General features: G+C 35.4%; 1 protein-coding gene across 3 annotated transcripts in view; it reads right to left on the bottom strand.

The window, feature by feature from the left end:
* Positions 1-4,247: 4,247 nt before the first annotated feature.
* Positions 4,248-18,434, bottom strand: part of LOC143218495 (protein dissatisfaction) — a 37,633-nt gene continuing 23,446 nt past the window's right edge. The window contains exons 4-10 of one of the 3 annotated variants that reach the window (XM_076443711.1): positions 12,065-12,194; positions 10,724-10,928; positions 9,965-10,000; positions 9,373-9,492; positions 8,939-9,181; positions 8,236-8,317; positions 4,248-7,462 (exon numbers count right to left, since the gene is read on the bottom strand). In XM_076443711.1, the coding sequence (XP_076299826.1) occupies positions 7,209-7,462; positions 8,236-8,317; positions 8,939-9,181; positions 9,373-9,492; positions 9,965-10,000; positions 10,724-10,928; positions 12,065-12,194 (1,070 nt within the window). In that variant the 3' untranslated portion in view covers positions 4,248-7,208. Of the gene's footprint in view, positions 7,463-8,235; positions 8,318-8,938; positions 9,182-9,372; positions 9,493-9,964; positions 10,001-10,723; positions 10,929-12,064; positions 12,198-18,434 lie in introns of all 3 variants that reach the window. The other 2 variants (XM_076443703.1, XM_076443720.1) reach the window with 2 other exon arrangements.

An 18,434-nucleotide genomic window follows, 5' to 3' on the forward strand; every position in this document is an offset into this window, starting at 1 on the left:
AACATCGGCCGCGTTACCAAGAGAATCGCGAATGAAAATATGCAATTATACATATATTATCGTATTTCGGGATAACGTTGCGCGTCTTATGGGTGGTGCGATCCCGGAACGGACCAATCGCTGAGCCCCGTATGGTGCCTTACCCCCTTACACGTGACGTCATTGTGATGACCCCGCGAGAAGCAAAACAATACGCGATGGTGATATCCGAGCAACGCGTTGCCCCGAAACGCCGAGAACGTGTTTTCTGCTCCGGCTATATCAAAATGAGACGTGCCCTCGCTTTTGATTATCTGGCCGCTATAAATCACACGATACATGGACCGTGGAGTACGCTTCCACGTGGAACGATATGTCAACTGTGCTTCGACCAGCGTGCAGAAGCCAAAAGCACTGAGCTTTTCCCTTCGTTTCCGTTCCTTCGTGTCTGCAAAGTCGGTAGGGTAAACTGTACTATTTACTGGCACTGCAGTAGTTATTGACACTTTTGATTTGACGTTGCTTCTGACGTTATAAGTTTTCATAACAGAGTTCCGCATATGACTGTTAGCAAATGTGCCAATGACTGTACCATTTGTCTTACTAGATTTATGACTCTAAACACTGTTTGACTTTGCTGAAAAATCTCTGTTAGCTTATAATAATATAGAGTTAAGCTCGTTTAAACATTTCAAAAAAGGATAAAAAGATTTTTGCTACAATCTTGGCTTAGGGTGCCAATCATTGTACAGTTTACCCTACTCCCAGTACCGGATTCTTTCTTAACACATACCCCGTCGATATTCATTGTTAAAATGTTTCATTGAACGCGACATAACTCATTCATGAAATATTGAAACCGTTCAGCAATGAATCGCCGTGATCTCACTGGATTTGATGTACTCTATGCGTTTAAATAACAACGTGCATAAAATTAACTTGACCGTCTTCGTGTAAACTACCAGATCGTGGACGTCATATACTATGTGTGGTGGTGGTAGCGAACGTGTTAAATATACTGGGTTATCCTACAAGCGTAAGTTTCATTCCAAGATTTTAGATGATGAGAAACTAAAGCGTTGTGGAGATAATTACTCTCTTGTAAATAAAGGTACTTCTTCATCTGAGAGTAAAACTATCGCGAGAGTCAAATTCGTCAGTATACGAACGCCATTCGTATAGCTGAGAGTCTTCTAGTTAGTTTTCTCTGCCATTATTGTATACATATGTATATTTATACATATACACAAATCGAACAATGGCCGGGAAAATATGGTCTAACGCAGAAGTCGGAGAATCCCCAATTTAAAAGTATTTATGTATCGATTTTTCAATTTTTATTAGAAAATTAATTCACCAAATTATTATTATTATATATTGTTAAATGTACAGAAATTAGGCTCTCTCCAGGAGTAGTATTATTTGTACTATATTCTTATTAGTTAGATCCGACCGCAACCACCATCCACGGTTTAGTTCAGCGTTTTCTCTTTTTGAAATATTTCTTTTTTCTTATTAAGAGAGAGACTCGTTTCCATGATTGCAAGGCTGCGGGATGCGCCTTCTCATTTTATAAAACTTGTCATAAAGGATCCATCCAGGTCGCGATCGCCCTCAAAAGTCCTATTTTTACGTTTACGAGGCGTAATTTGCATTATTCGGCAGCATGTAGCTGTCGCAGCTGTATGCTTCCGAATAATTCAAATTACGCTGTCGAATAATGCAAATTACGCCTCGTAAACGTAAACATTGGACTTTTGAGGGCCATCACGGCCTAGACTGATCTTTTATCTGGCGCTTTTGACTACTGCCAAACCCCACTTTTGCATCATCGAGAAATGAGAAAGCGCATCCCGCACCCTTGCACACAACCCTGGAAACGAGTCTCCCCCCTTAAGTACGTTGCAACAATTGCACCTACGTTGGTACATTCATTCTGTGTTCACGAATATTTTTCTAACTATCGAAATTCATCTGAGAGCTACACGCATGAAGTTCAAATAGCCACATACCTGAGAGGACGTTCCGAGAATTGACTTTGAAATGGATACACAAAATGGGGGGGGGGGGAGTACACTCGAGAGCATCTATCGACAGAAACTCTCGGATGGACGCGTACCTTTATACTCATATTTTATACATGATAAATTTATATGATTTATAGCAATATATCGGTTATAAACAAGAGAGGAAATATACATACACTGATCATCATGATTATGTTGTGTTTCACGTTCCAAAAGTGTGAAATGAAACTTGTGTTAGTTACGGGATGAATCAGTATAAAATTATGCACATTTGTTAACCATACACCACGACTACTATTAATATTCGGATATTCTCGGCCTTTTCCAGAAGTTTAGAACGTTTTTCATAAATTCGGAACGTTCTGTGTTTTTCAGAAGTTTAGAACGTTCTGTGTTTTTTAGAATTAGATCGCTAGGTAAGGTGTAATAGAAATGTAGAAAAACTTGATCAACCTAACTAAATGGTTTGAAATGGTAAAAGCAACAACATTCTTACATTCTGGATATTTCATTGAAAACGGCCGACGCAGAAATGAACGACAACATATTGAAATAGTGGTAATTCTTCTTTTATTCTTTTTCTTTTATGTTCCAAAGTATGTATGTACTAACAACTTATTGTAATAATAACGCTCAAACCATACAACGTAACTTTTAGTATTTTAATTTCATAATACATACACTTATAATAACTCCCGGCTACTAAAATCATATTTAACAACGGCACAGTTGAAACATAACTAACAGAAGAAACAGGTTTCCCGTGGATCGTTAAAATATTCTGTTATTGAAATAAAACTAAATGTCACACCTAAGTTTAAAATATAGTACTGGACTCGGTTAACAAAAGCCAGATTAGTAATGATATTAGATTTACATTTTTTTATAATATACTTCATTTTTCCGAAATAAAATATGATCCATATTCCGAATCGGATGTCCGCGATGTTAAAATACGTGTGGCGCCATCAGACGTCAATCTTCGCAATAGGCTTACCATCTTTACCATCTCTTACCAGTGTCACATCCTACCGTATCGGTCGGAACTGATAATGTGGAATCACCCCCGAATATTTCGGTGTTCTCTTACGCCCTCTAAGATATATTCTGACTGTAGTGAGAAACAGAAGGCCATCGACATAATCTCGTCGGTGCAAAAGGCTACTGAGGAGATTCTCGTCGGTGAAAAAGGCAAATCGTCACGGAACCATATTGATCATCATGAATTGTTACATTCTGTACCGAGCAGATATTTCAGACGATGTTGGTTTCAATATTAAAAGCAAAACTCAAGGACAAAAATTCTTAGAAATATATTATTGAAGCATAATTTTAGGAAAATCAACAATTCCTCTTTCAAATTTTATATGAGACACCTCAATTTGTAATTTCAAAACATTTCATAAACGAGAATTATATATTACCTTACACTTTTTTATACATAAATGTTCCAAGAATGGATCTGTGGGAACAGAAATATGTTGAAAAGCAAAGTAAGATTAAGAGTTAGATAAAGACTTTACTGTAAACTGTGTTGGGCAAATTTTATTTTAAATAATAAATAATTAAATAATAAATAAACGTGTGATTTTAATTGCAAATATTAACTACACTTTTTATCTAAATAAAAATTATTTAAATGATGTATTTATTATTTCTTATTTGCAAATAAAAGATTATTTATTATTTGGACTGAGGTGGAAAACAATTAAATAGGTTTTTGGTCTTCTCTTATTTCTTGTATTTTGTATATGTATACAATGAACACGTGGCGAAATTAATATCGTGATTACCCGTATGTATAATATTTACATAAATACAACTATTTTTTGTACCAATTTGCTTGAGTCTGTTGCACGTGTTGTCCATCTGTCGGAGTTGAAGTTTCCGGAGCGCGGTGGTTGTATTGTAAATAATCGGCCGATTCGGAGCTGATCCGTGCGCGTTTTTTTCTGCTATATGTAGCAACCTTTTCAGGTATACCGCCTGTGGTCGGGCTCGTCCAGTGGGCGGATTAATGATTGAAAATACAATTTAATTTATGATTTACTAATACAAATAATAATTGCAAGTTGTATTTGTAAGTAACAATTAACTTTATTATTTTAAATAAATTCATTTAGACTAGCTCAAATAATAGATAATTATTTTGCGTTTTATTTGAATATCCAAATAACAAATAACTTGTTTATTAAATCATTTAAATAATTATTCAGTTAAATAAATTTATTTATTGCTCAACACTGACTGTAAAATATTAGATGGCAAGGTGGTCAAGAGAGTGCTTGTCGACATCGTTGGCAAAATTAATATTATATAAAACACAGTGTTTATATTCTAAAAACTTGTTCCTTTACAACAAACATTAGAATGTATATACAAACATAAATTGACTCACTTTAATCGGATATTTCTAATTAAAGTAACATATACAATGTTATACAATGTGTATATTTAACTCATCTGTTGCAAGTAAACACTGGTACATAACGAAATTCATATTATAAACTATAGTTTTACATTACAATTAACAATACAATTAACCGCAGGAAAAAAAATTACAATAAATGATTATAAAACTAAAAAAAGATAAAATTGAAAATTATAACGTACGTAATATTTAATTGTCGAAAAAAATTGATGAAATTCATTTTCCAATTTTAATCATACTTAATTGGAAGCAAAATATGTAATTATAAAGTAACAGTTAATTAATACTGCACTACTAAACCTCGATTATTCAAATGTATCTATAATTTGAAGCAAGTAGTTCAAAAGAAATTCTTACGTTTTTTATTTTATTAACGTTGTACGATTCGAAAGTAATTTTGCATAGGAACCATAAGAATTTAATTTTAAATTTCAATCAGATAATATATCATAACTCGTGTTTTTGTTTTTCGAAATCTGTAAAAATTAAGGAACTGTGAGAAAAGCCCATAGAACAATATCGATTTTTATTTCGAATCGTGTATACATCTTTCTAAAATTCTTTTTATTTGAATAATCGAAGGGTCTCTACATATATGCACTCAACTACGAGTACACTATGGAAAACATTACATGGTAGTTTTCACTACATGTAATTTTGGATGTGTAATCTCGATCGTAACATTTGTTCAAATAGAAAATTTATTTAAAAACGCGCATATATGTTTAAAGATGAAATAGTTCTGATTTGTGCTTCTCGTTAATAACGTACTCCGAAAATAAATCTAATAGGTAATGAAACAACAAAAAGTATATTTTATTTGTAGACTTACGAGTCTGTACATGAAACATACTAATTTACAAAACAGTCTATACAAATGAAAAATGTAAGAAAAAAATATAATAATTCTTTGATATGCATTACTTTAATACGCTCGTAAAGGATGTATCATATCGCCTAATAATACAAAATAATTGAACAGTAGATTATTTAGATTATTATAAAATACTTTGCAAACGTTACTTTAAATAACTTTGTTCAACCGAATAATTTTTTTACAGTCTACCATTCTCTCATGATCTTCAACTTTCTCAAATCCACACCTACGTTTCACCAATCATGAGGAATATCTAATATTATATAAAAAGTAATTTACACAACATACTATTGCAAATGATATCGCTAATAAAGCGTTGCAAATATTTCGTCGACTTTACTAAACTAAACAAAAGTGTTCAACAGCCTAATACAGGGCTGAGACTACTTGCGGACACTACATCCATATAAGTATTCAAATATTCGAATATTCGGTTTAATAAAATATTGAAGTTGGCAGTTGATTTTGGCAAAAAGTGTTCGATCAAGTAAATGAAGCGTCTATCATTATAGCCAATGATATATTCAATAAATATTTTTCGTAATATTCGACCGATTAGCTGAGTTGGGCAAAAATTTAATCAACGATTGACGAATACTTCAATCGTTAATCGCAATTAACAATTAAACTCCTACTTTAGTCGTTAACTTTTCAATTGTAATCGGCAATCGGACAATTGATTAATGATTAACTCGTTCGCTGCCATCATGGGTTGTGGTGGACGTTTTTCCCATGAGACCTTGGCAGCGAACGAGTTAACTGCTGAAATTTCTAAATGAAATACGGAATCAAAACTGTATGCATACTGAAAAAAATGTAAACTGAGTTTTTGTCGAGATATATTTCTGTCAATTCTCCGTCTCCACTCTCTGTGTCTCTCTCTCTCCCTCCTTATCACAATCTATGGATAGACCGTGTGGCGATTAACTTCAACAATCGATTAAATCAGTCTTCGATTTTTCGATGATCTCTTTTCTTAATCAACAATTGACTATTAACCTCATCAATCGATTGAATCAATCGTCCATTTCTCAATGATTACAATCATGGTCAAAATTTTAATTGATTAATGCCCAACTCTGCCGATTAGTGCGGATAATCGAGATTGTACTGTATCGTGGATTAAATATAAGTTAAATATGGAATATATAAATATGATCCAAACTGTGGGTTTAGTATCATTTCAATCAGAAAAATGTCACGAAATAAGAAAGTTTTATTATTAATACTGTCTCACCGATACGCTAGTGTTTTGTTCACTCACTATCCTTTTCGAATAGTGTGTATATGTTACGGTAAATGTAATAATTTATTATGTATAATAACTGGTTATTATGCATAATCACCGGTGGTGATTATATACATATAATAACTGGCAAACTTAGTGGTGATTATATATAATAACCGGCAAACTTAGTGGTGATTATATGTAATAACCGGTTATTATAATCACCGGATTAATCACATTTACCGTAACATATGCACGATACAAGTGACATTTCAGTCCCGAAGTTTTCACATCGATCGAGACACGACTGTAAAGGGACAATTTTATAATAAAAACCCCTTCGATTCGAATATTAGAATACGAGACATTAGTAACAACGAATCGTTTACGAAACGTTCGAATATCAAATTGTTCGAGTAGTCTCAGTCCTAGCCTACAATACCTACTCCAAACTTATCCTCGAAGCTTCTAAAGAAATCGCAAGGGCCATGTAAAATCTATCGGTCACGAAGAGATCCTGTAATTCGTCGTACACCTATAGTTACAGTCTTCTGCTACGGATTTCGAAAACTTTTCTCGTTCTGTACCATGTTAAGAAGAATAGGAAGAGTTTTTGAAAATCGTGCGCAATCTCGCGATAAATTGTCGGCCGTTCGCTCGAGAACTTCAGTTCTTGGGATTCAACATTTGACACATGTTATCCAACAAACGGGAGATGGGAATCTCGCCTATGGTTTCGCGAAAGAACAAACGCTCGACCGTTTTCGAGCTGACGGATTTCAGGTAACCGACCAGATACATTAACGCCCCGCATCTGCTAGATTGTTGTAGATATCGGGACGACGTGTAATCCCCCAGGATGCATTGGGCCTGGTCTTGCAGCATCTTGATCGATTCGACCGCTTGCAAGCCCTCAGTTTCTGCGACACAATACGATTTACGTTAATTCAGAATTAATCAAATCAAAACTATCATTAGGCTGCGGATGTTTATGCAATTTTCCATTTTTAGGAAAGTCGAATCAAATAAAATCCCATTTGTAGTGGGAACTGCCTTTGTAGCTCCAAAATAAATAAAAATTGAACTAATTTCTATTGACTGTTACATTCTCGCATTTTTTGAATATTTTCATATACCTTAATGCATGAAGATCCGCAGAATAATCATTGGGCTGCGGATTTTATGCATTTACAAGAAAAATCAACAGGTTAGAATATTTAAAGCATACAATTATAGTGTTGTATTATCTTGAACCGATTGATATCATTAGAAAAAGACATAATTGTCTACCCAGCCCCTGCATCTTGCAATTGATGCAGATAATTGTTGTTTTTTATAAAAATCCGTAGTCTATTTTTTTTAATATGGAAACGTGTTAGACTCCTAATGTTCGTTCCCTAACAAATAAATATTGGGTTGGCAAATAAGTTCGTTCGGTTTTTGTGATTTATTCCACTCTAAAAAACCGAACGAACTTATTTGCCAACCCAATATTTTACGATATTCTAATGAGGTATGTCGTACATCGTTTGTCAGTATACTGCTTACACAAAACAAAATACAACTTGTTCGTTTATCACTTTTTCCTTACGTTTAACATACTCGAAGAAAATACTGGACAATAATAGCACAAACACATTGTTTATACAAATTATACGTTCTAACGATTAATTAATATTTTATGCAGTATCACCTGGTGTAAACAGTGCCACTGCCTTCATACATCCACATTCCCCAACATCTGGAGCGAGTTGCCTGAAGCGGAATATTATGGACTGTAATTATAAATAACATATGTTAGTTGTAGAACAAGCTTTTAGGACATCTTACACTAAAGGCCTGAACAATCCTCTATAAATATAATTATTATTAGACTGCTTATTTGATGATGTGTTGTCCCAAAAGTTTCTTTCGGAATCTGTTCCTTTAATGTTGCTAAATCAATACAAACAACGCGATAATCTTTATGTTAATGTTTTAGTACTTCTTAACATGAATTTCCATGATGTGTAGGAACTGAAAATCAACTCGACAACCTAATATTTATTTAGCAATAGAGGAACACATTCCGGAAGAAACTTTTGGGATAACCTAATATTTATAATAAAAATGAATAGGTGAGATACAAAACTGTACATTTAAAAAATACTGAACATGTGCAGGATGTGAAAAGATTACATTGATCATGGCTTCTGAAGATAATTCTATGATTTGATTGATGTGAAATTGAAAAATTGTATTTTCTTTTCTTCGAAATCGATTTTCCGAAAAGGATTCATCAGGATTAAGATAATTACACAGATTGGTATTCAGCACACGTAGATTTGCTAGTAACGTTCAGTGAAAGTTGACGAATCGAAAAAGGAGTTCATTTGGCCAACAGTGTTACAATTCACCTGAATTGTAATTAAATCTTGATTCGTCGTAGCTTCGTCTTTCGATAGTCTTTCTCGTATTTGCTCATCTTCCAGTAATCCCGTAATATTGCAGGATATGAACCATTGTGCCAGATGAAGGAGAAAGAGTTGCGTCCACGAAGCTTCTAGTAGTAGAAGCTGATCGTTTTTTGAAAGCGCTTGAACAGGTGGAAGAGAGTGAACCCATCTTACAGCCATGAACAGCAGACGAGCAGTTGTTTCCTGAAACAATCAACCAAAACTTGAAACGGTTCCAAAATCATCATTTGTCCATTAAACATTTTTTTCTCTTTTCAAGCACAGTGTGACAAGAGAGATAAGAATGTTTTACTGATTTTTACAGAATTGAAATGTTGAGTCAGCAATACCATTTTTTGGCTACTTGAAACAGGATAACGTTGATGTAGCTTTACCTGTAATGGCTCTCGAATAGATGGAATTGTTTGTAAAGTGCCTGATGAATTCTGGCTGACTTCTGTATGTTCCAGGGAATATTCTGACTCAGGTTGCAGCCGCGCGTTCCATGCGAGTTCCTGGACAAAAAGAAAGTGAAAATACGTTTTGCAGAAGAGAAACATACAGAAAAATTGAATACTTTTATTAAGATATGTTATTTCATAGGAAAATGTAATTTTTTTACGTGATATTCTAATGCATTACAGCCAATTTATAAAATTACGTTTCAATTTCCGTGTCGTAAAAATTTCGATATAAAATAATAGTCATTCAAGAGCACAATTATCAATTTGAAACTACAAATTGGTATCGTTTTTAGGAGTTTCAATACAACAATAAGATGGCTGTAATTGTATGTTTCTTTTTCTCCCATAATAATACAAAAGTTTCACGATGCTTTCTCGGAGCTTTTTGAGTTTGAGTCACCAAAATAAATCATTTTTATCGTGATAATTGTATTCTTTAATGATACTGTAATAGTAATAATTGTTACTAAGTAATCAACATAGCATTAGCGAGTACTCAGCAACTATAGTTTGTAGTGATTACCTTGATCGCATTTTGCCAAACTGTGTTGTCGGCAAACTGTAGATAAAAACACCGATAATTGATGCACAGGAACATTAATTTTCTTATTTAAAGAAAGGACAGCATGCACAGATAGCACACATGACTAGACAGCGGATTTTATGCATGTATAACAAAAATGAGTAGGTGCAATTTAAACCAGTAAAGTTAGAAGTATTTACTGTTATATTATTTTAAATCGATTAAACGTATTAAAGATAAAATAAATTCTATTTCTCACCAGTTTGGTGAAAATCAGGTAGAAAATGTTTATTTTGCATAAAGATCCGCTGTGTACACATGACATACATATACATACTTACTACGCGATAGAATAAAGAACATTCTAACATCGATTGAGAATTTTGGAAAAAATATTTCATCTTATTTTCGGTGACTTTTGATGAGGCCATATTTAACAAGAACCGAAAATTAAAATTCAAGCAATCGTATCTTGTTTTCATGTTTTCATTAAGATATTGGTAGAGTATTGTTAATTATAATCCATTTAAATGCGTCGAATGAGTGCAGAAAAACCACGAACCAAGGGGATACACATTAATTCCAAGGCCTGGAAAAGACGCGTCTCGAAGCGAGAACAGAATGCGGCGAAGTGGTGGAGGTCTCGAGGATAGTCAGTATCAGTCCATTGTGCGAAAGAGAGGCAGGATTTACTCGGTTATAAAGTTTGCAGAGGGGAGAGACACGGAGGCGCCGAGCAAATTGAGCTGAATTACTTACCTGACACTTCTCGGCGGACATTAGTATCTGAAGAAGGGGCGGTTGCGGCGGCAGGGTGACGTTCGGGGACGCCGAATAGAGGGTCGTGGCCGAAGGAGAATGCGACAGAGCCAGCGATACAGGGGATTGAGAGTCTTCCGGTGGTTTCTGTACCAGCCCCACTGGTCGTGGGTAAGGCATGATCCTTTGGTTGCACCTTAACCTTCTACGGTCATTACGTTTTCATTGATTTCCCGGACGCTACACCGCGTCCAAAAGTTTCCGGCCCGGGCCGGATCATTTTCAAAAGTCAACTTTCTAGCAAGTCGTTTCGACAACTCGGAGTAGAGTATTAGCCTCGAAAAGTTGGTCAAGGCGGTAGACTCCTTTTTCCATGAATGCAAGGGTGCGATATTCGCCTTCGATTGATCTAGGGCGCTATCTCCCTCAAAAGTCCAATTTTTTCGTTTACGAGGCGTAATTATTCAGCAGCATGTAGCTATGAAAATATTTTATCTTTTATCTAGCGTTTTTAACTACTGAAAAACCCCATGTTTGCATTATCGAGAAATGAGAAGGCGAATCCCGTACCCTTGCAATCCTGGAAAAAGGAGTCTGCCCCCTTAAAATACGATTTTTCAAAACTTACGTAGGATGAAAAATTTTCGTTGTCTGAGCTATTGGAATGTATGAAAAACATTGTACCAGTTTTATTTTTTTTATTTATGTATTATTTATAAAGTAAATACTTTTGTAGTACTCATTTTTTTCTCTTCGCCCGTTTCTGAAATATCGCTCAGCTATTACAGACACTTTTTAGACAGGTATACATTACAGTTTTCAGCAATTTTCACTTCCTTATTGTTTATCTGCTTGAAGATGACCTATTACTTACTGCGATATTTCGTATTTGTAGAATTGTCAAGAATGAAATTTTTAGGCTACCAAATGAATCCCAATGTTCTTTTTTGCGTCATTGGAAACTATAAAGGTTTCTGTTGACAATGCAAAAAGAATTGGTTGCCAAGATGTGCCAATACGGCGAAAATTCCCAATAGTTACAGCGATTTTCAGGCACAGGCGATAATCTGGCAACAAAATGTTTCGTACGAAAGTTAATCGGTATTCAGTCACCAATTTTTTGATTACATATTGTTATAGCTGACGTCAAGTTGAATGCAATGACTCACTGCGCTATGCATGCAAGTCTTAAAATAATGCTAAAACAGTTTTGGCCAACTTTTCGGGGCAAATACTCCGCAGCTGCTCAATTTGCAGCGATTCGATCGCTTTAACCACTGTCATACAATTTTCTTCGCGATTATATGAATTAGAACGATTATTAACAAAGGTTTGACGTACCTGGGAGGTAGTAGAACATAACCGGAGCCAGGGCCAGTCCTTAATCGATCGTCGTTCTCAATCGGCGACTGTTGCTTTTCAGAAATCACTGAGTGAGGTTTCGGCTTCCTCGGACCACGTACATGTTGTACTGCTAAACATTAGCGATGACATACACATATTATCTTTGTGTTTGACTGAATTTTTCATGAAAACAATATCTTCAATTTTAGCACAGTCTTCATGTATTACGTACACTTAATTATTCTTTACAGACCATCTTTCTGTAATGAACTCACGATTTGGAGCAATGTCTACAGACAGCTATTCAAAGCATTAAATGTGTTTGAAGTGAAAGGAATATTTACACGTGAACGATAATTACAATACATCTCGCAATGTAATCACAAAATGATCTCTTATTGTGGGAATATCATCTTCAAGAATTGAAGGGCGCCACCCCAGGACTTAATGAAACGAGACAGAAACAAATAGCATAAAGAAGCTCGATAAAGATTGAGGGTGGTGGAATTCGAGATTCTCTAAATTAAATCCCAGGGTGCAAAATTGTTTACTTTCTATTTTGGATACTGTAAAATTTGTTGATTCCCAATTACATTGTCTTGTAATTTTTTCCATGAAATTTCAAATGAACCATTTCATTAACACTTGCAAACCTCCAACGACACCATATAATTCAATTATACATTTCCCATATATGTAACTTTATTAGCCTACATGGAACAGTTTGACAAATACTATTGTTACATACCATGCGAGTGTGGCATTATTGACGAGTGTAACGTGAACCAAATAAAGTAACGATTGGCGAAAAAATGTCACAGTCAGGCTCGACATAGGGCTGAATATTAACCTCTCGACTGAATTTTAAAACTTGAACATTCTACTTTCGAACACCACGATTCATTTTTTCCTCAGGATATTTGTGCATGATACAGCAGCTAAAAAATCGAGGATACGTTTTCCCTTAAAAATGTTACAAATCGAGACATCTGTAAAAACTGAGAAATTTTTCTCGCGAGTGAACCTTCCACAGATTTCAAGATTAAACCTTCCTCTTCACAACGAGACTTTGATGTTATTGATGTTTGAACGAGGTGGGGGAGAAGATACTGCTTAAATTAAGTAGGATCATGGAGACAATCTATGGTATATTGAATCGTCTGTAGAAATGTTAAAAAAATTTTGACGAGACTGAATCTTCCACAGATTTGAAGATTGAAGCCTCCCCTTGTGGAACGAGATCTTGAAAATTGGCGTACGAGTTTTTCCACTGTTTCAGTGCTCGAATATTAACCAAGATCAAATTCCTGGTTAATATTCGAGCACCGATTCAACGAGAGCCCAATCCGCCAACAACAATCCCACTGATTGTCCCAATCTCCCAGCGATAACTCCTCAAAGTCAGATTCCCTGGTCCCCGTGTATCTCTTTCGAATCGGTCGTCTCATTTGCACAAGAAACACCCGAAGTCTTACCGCGTCTTGTACGGCCTCCCCTTGCCGAAACCGTAGCCGAGGAACCGATCAAGAATCACAAATCATCCCTTAATAGAAGGCTCCCCTCCCCTCCATGGTTTTTCTATTAATATCACCTAAGAACTTAACGGTGGGAGCGAAAAAGTCCGGTGCGGACTGCGCGGAATTGAGTCTCGGGGATGGTATGGCCTGTTCGAGATGTACGAGCTGTATTTTCGTGATCCTGGACGGAGGGGCGGGTTGGTTGGAGGTCGACCGAGCCGTGGGAGGGTTGAGAGAAATGGGAGAGAAACACGGGAGGAGGGTGAACAAGAGCTGGCTGGCCGGGCGTCAGCTTCTACTGGCTCTCCTCGGCAAGACGCGGAGAAGGGTGCGCGAGAGACAGAGATGGTGTGAAAGAGAGTGTGAAAGGGGAAGAGAGAAGAAGAAACTGAGTGTGACAGCGAGAGAGAGAGCGTGGAAGAGAGCACATGAGAGAGGGGGTGCGTGGAGAATCTATGGTAGAGACAGGCACACACTCTGAAATATGTAGAGGGTGTGGACCGTGGGTGGGCGAGCAGGAGATAGAGGGATAGAGAGGGAGGATGGAAGTGCAACCGGGTACCTAGCACATCATCATTAATGAGGCTGAGCGGATAGCAGCCGTGGATTCCCACGTTCGCACTGGCGTCGCAATATCTGCGCTTGATCCAACAGCCTCGGTCGGCCATTGGCGGCGTAAGAATATATCTCCCTTCGGCTGTGGCCTTTGACGACGAAATCGCGTGCCCGCCTGCGATGGGAGAACTCCTCTGCCGAGAAGGAGGTCAGAGATCGACACGGAGCGGGCTCGTTTCGTGTTTTCAGAGTAATTAATGCGCGACGGGGCTGGTTCCTTTAAACCCACTATCCGGGAAATCTCTGGCGGGTTGATTAAACTGATTAGAGGGTTCGCTGACTCTACGGAACGAAAGTTCCGCGGTCTGGTGCCTACTGGATAAGAACAACGTTATCTGTGTTTTTTATGCATTTTATGTATTAGGTTGACAACTAAATTCGCGACCTTTTGTTTCGTAATTGTTTCATTGTATCATTAATTTTCTATTAATTCGTAATTATTTTATTGTGTTAATGTATGTCATTGGAAAGCTCTGAATTTTGCGATTAATTTGATATAAATACTCGTGCTTAAAAATATTTAAATGACTGTGTTTGGGAAAATGTGGAGATCGCGAACTTAGTTGCCAACCTAATATTTATGAACAAAAACAAACAGATCAAATACAAAACCGAAAAGCCTTTGGAAGAATTTAAAAATATTACTCAATTGTTTTCAACTGAATAAAATTATTATGACACGATATGAACATCTATGTAGCACCCCAGTGTCTTGTGAAGAATACAGACAATTTTATTTTCCAGAAAAATAGTCTTGTTATGTACTATACTTCGGGTTTCGATCATGTTCTTCGTTTATCTATTTGTGAATATAGATGAAGATTTAAAACTATTATTCAATTATTTTTGGCCGAATAAAATTATTATGACAAGAAATGAACGTCTATGCAGCACCAGTGTCCACAGACAATTTTTATTTTGCGTAAAAATAGTCTAGTTATGTACTATACTTCGGGTTTCGATCATATTCTTCGTTTATCTATTTGTGAATATAGGATCTATAATATACGAGATCATTGAACATGAAGATCTGCTTATCCTGTCAAATAGAATAATAATTAACGACAGTGTATTCTCATTTTTATTACTGCGATACCTTGTGTCGTGAAACGATTGTCGAATAGAAAAATGCAAATATTCGTTAGTCGGGTACAGAACGTTTTGCAAGCACAGACTACGGTAGCGAGTGTACGTTGGAAAGTAAGGTGCGGCGAAATCCGCTTCGGGTCTATTTGTTTTATCGACTAAATTGGCCGTGCATCGAAACAGGTACAAATATTATTATTTTCCGAGTGTAATAATTGTTTTTTCATCAGCGAACACCCCGCTCGAGGAAAAAACAGCGAGCCGGTGCGCGGTTGTTTGCTTTGTAAGCAAACTTCCTCGCATACAGCCAGCACGCAGTCGGGATATTAGAACGTGAAATCATTTTTAAAAGCGTCCTCCTATTCATTTTTCCCCTCATACCAGAGATACCCACCGTATGATCGGTTATTAAAAAATAATAGTCGCTGCGACCAAATAAATGGTTTTGAAATGCTGTGTTTTTGTGTTGGAAATATTCAGGTTGTACGATTAATGTAGAAAGGTAGATTGGATAACACAAAAAATCATGTACGAACACAGAATTAAAGTTGGTATCTTTCTAATATACTACTCCCTCTGTACCATAATAACAGTAGCAGGTAAATATTTGAACAGGAATTATTGAAGAATGCAGGTGTAAGTTATGTTGTGAAGCCTTCAATCAAAATCAATGTTTCATGACACCTGTCATTTGTTTTGACACATCTTTCAATTTTTAGGTTGACCTAATTATTACGAATTATAACTATTTTTCTAATTTCATCCGCTGATCGAAATCAATTGGCTTATTTCAGTTGCATATCAACCCATTGTAAAAGTAAGATGAAAAAAAAACAAGTTATGCTGGAAGCAATGAAGAACGATGGCTCCAATAATTTTACGCTCACGCATTTGGCGAAAGCAAAGCTTCGCAGCCAAGGGATCCTACCTACAGGTTTAAAATGCAGTAACGAAACTATTGAAAAATCCAGAAACTATCTGAACACTCAAAATAAAAATTGGGAGTAATATATTTTAAATTTATTGTTTATTTTCTTTTGCTACTATTATTATGGAACAAATTAAATTCATCAACTGTTACTATTATATCATTGTGGGACAGAGGGAGTATAATGAACTGTAGATGTGTAGAATATTTATAAATATATTTGTGTGAATCCGTATGTGATTCGAATATTTTTCTAGAGAGTGAGACTTTAGTGCTTGAACTATTTCTGGAAATAGTAGACTTTTAACATTCTCCTTTATATATGTATAGTGTAATCAAATAGCGGATTATGTAAAATCTTCATTGCATATTTCTGTACATATATTTTGCGTAATTCCTTTTTGAAGTTTTTGTTACACGTTTACCTTTCTCAGAGCAGTCTTCAAAATCAGTTTAACAAAACAAATGTCAGAAATAGTCCGTCTTTAAGCATTTATAAAATACACATCTCTCTATATCTGATGCAGATTTCTAATCGTGCAAAATCAGATGTAACTCGGGGAAAACCGTATGATATAAACCTTGTGACGACTAAAGTACATTGGACGAATTAAATTCGTATCGAGGAGAAATAATGGCCCCGAAACAAATACCGTTGACTATATGATATAAAATATTGCGATATTTGTATCGCTATGTGGTGTACACTGTGAAAAATCAGAATAAATCATTCGTCCGGATTTTCTGGATTTTAAATATTTCATCGGTTCGCGTTAATTGAAATCATTATAAAATGCTTCGACTGCATATCAATTTAACCTGCGGGTATTTTTTTATAATATCGTATAAATGAAACGTGGTGACGAATCAAAATAAATGCTTTAATCCCAATCATCTGACTTTAGACTATAGAATATGTGGAACACCATTTCAAAATGTTTTGTCTTGTTTTATTTCATTAGAATAATATTATCATTTTCTTTACACTCAAATCCTAAACAATTTTCGTTTTATTTTAGCTTCAACACGGTCCATAGTTGTTTTTTATCGGCTTTTCATTTGGACTATTTGACGTTTACTCGAAAGACTGATATCAAACTATTTCATTAAATTAATTTAACTTGACAAAATTAAACAAAATTAAATTAACTTGTACATACTATACTTCGTTCAACGAGTTGAGTCAGAGAAGGTAAACGAATGCCACATGAGTGCGACAGAGTTGAAGTGCACGACTTACAATCCTCAAATGCATGGCGAAGGATGCACGTTGGTGTTTTTGTTTGTAGAAAACACTATACACTAACTCGTACCTATCTGGTACCAATAGTTTCTACATCATGTACTGTCTGTGACAAAGTCTGCAGAACTGCGCAAGGGCAAAAGTAGACCCTGCGTGTTCATAATTTGATTCATATGTGTACATACATAATAACTAGACTGCGGAAGTTTATGCAAATTTTATATGTCAAAATATGCAAAATATATGCAAATTTAATGCATAATTTATATAAAATATATGCAAAAAATATGTGATATGGTCGCCCTGAATAATTGTATTAGTAACGAATGAAACAGTCGATTATAGTATAATATGATATATGTAGAGTAGTTGTATAATATTTATTACTGCTTATAATTGGCATTAGAATATGTGATGATAATTTTTTCTATATTTTCAACAGTCAATTGGTGCCTGTTATCAGATAAAATTAATTTATATGCTGAAAATGTCCTTTCAATATCACAAGATGTGATGGGGGCATATTTATACTTATTCCAGTATCGTGCTTTTATTTCCTTCGTACCGTCGATATTTGAATCATTTAAACTATTATTAAGTTTAGACGATATTTAAAATCCTAGATTTTTCTGAAAAACATTTATATTTTGCTATCTATTAATGCTACCGTATTCGATCCTAATTTCGTTATTGTAACTGGCAAAGTAGAAAAATTAATTTCAATAAATGGTAAATCGTCAATAAGATCTTCATTTTTTATCATTTCTCTTGGGCTGTCTTAATACGTGCCAGGTACACTTTGTTCTTTGAAGGATTTAACAATCTGGAAATAAAGGAAAACTTGACTATTTGACACAAAATTAATAACTCATTTAGTCTTATATATATAATGAACTGAAATATTACCAAATATATTTACTCACTTCCCTAATAGCATGCACATGTTTTACGTAAAATATCGCCGTTTCTACCTACGTT

The sequence above is a fragment of the Lasioglossum baleicum genome, chromosome 2 (genome assembly GCF_051020765.1).
Source record: "Lasioglossum baleicum chromosome 2, iyLasBale1, whole genome shotgun sequence".
NCBI lineage: Eukaryota > Metazoa > Arthropoda > Insecta > Hymenoptera > Halictidae > Lasioglossum > Lasioglossum baleicum.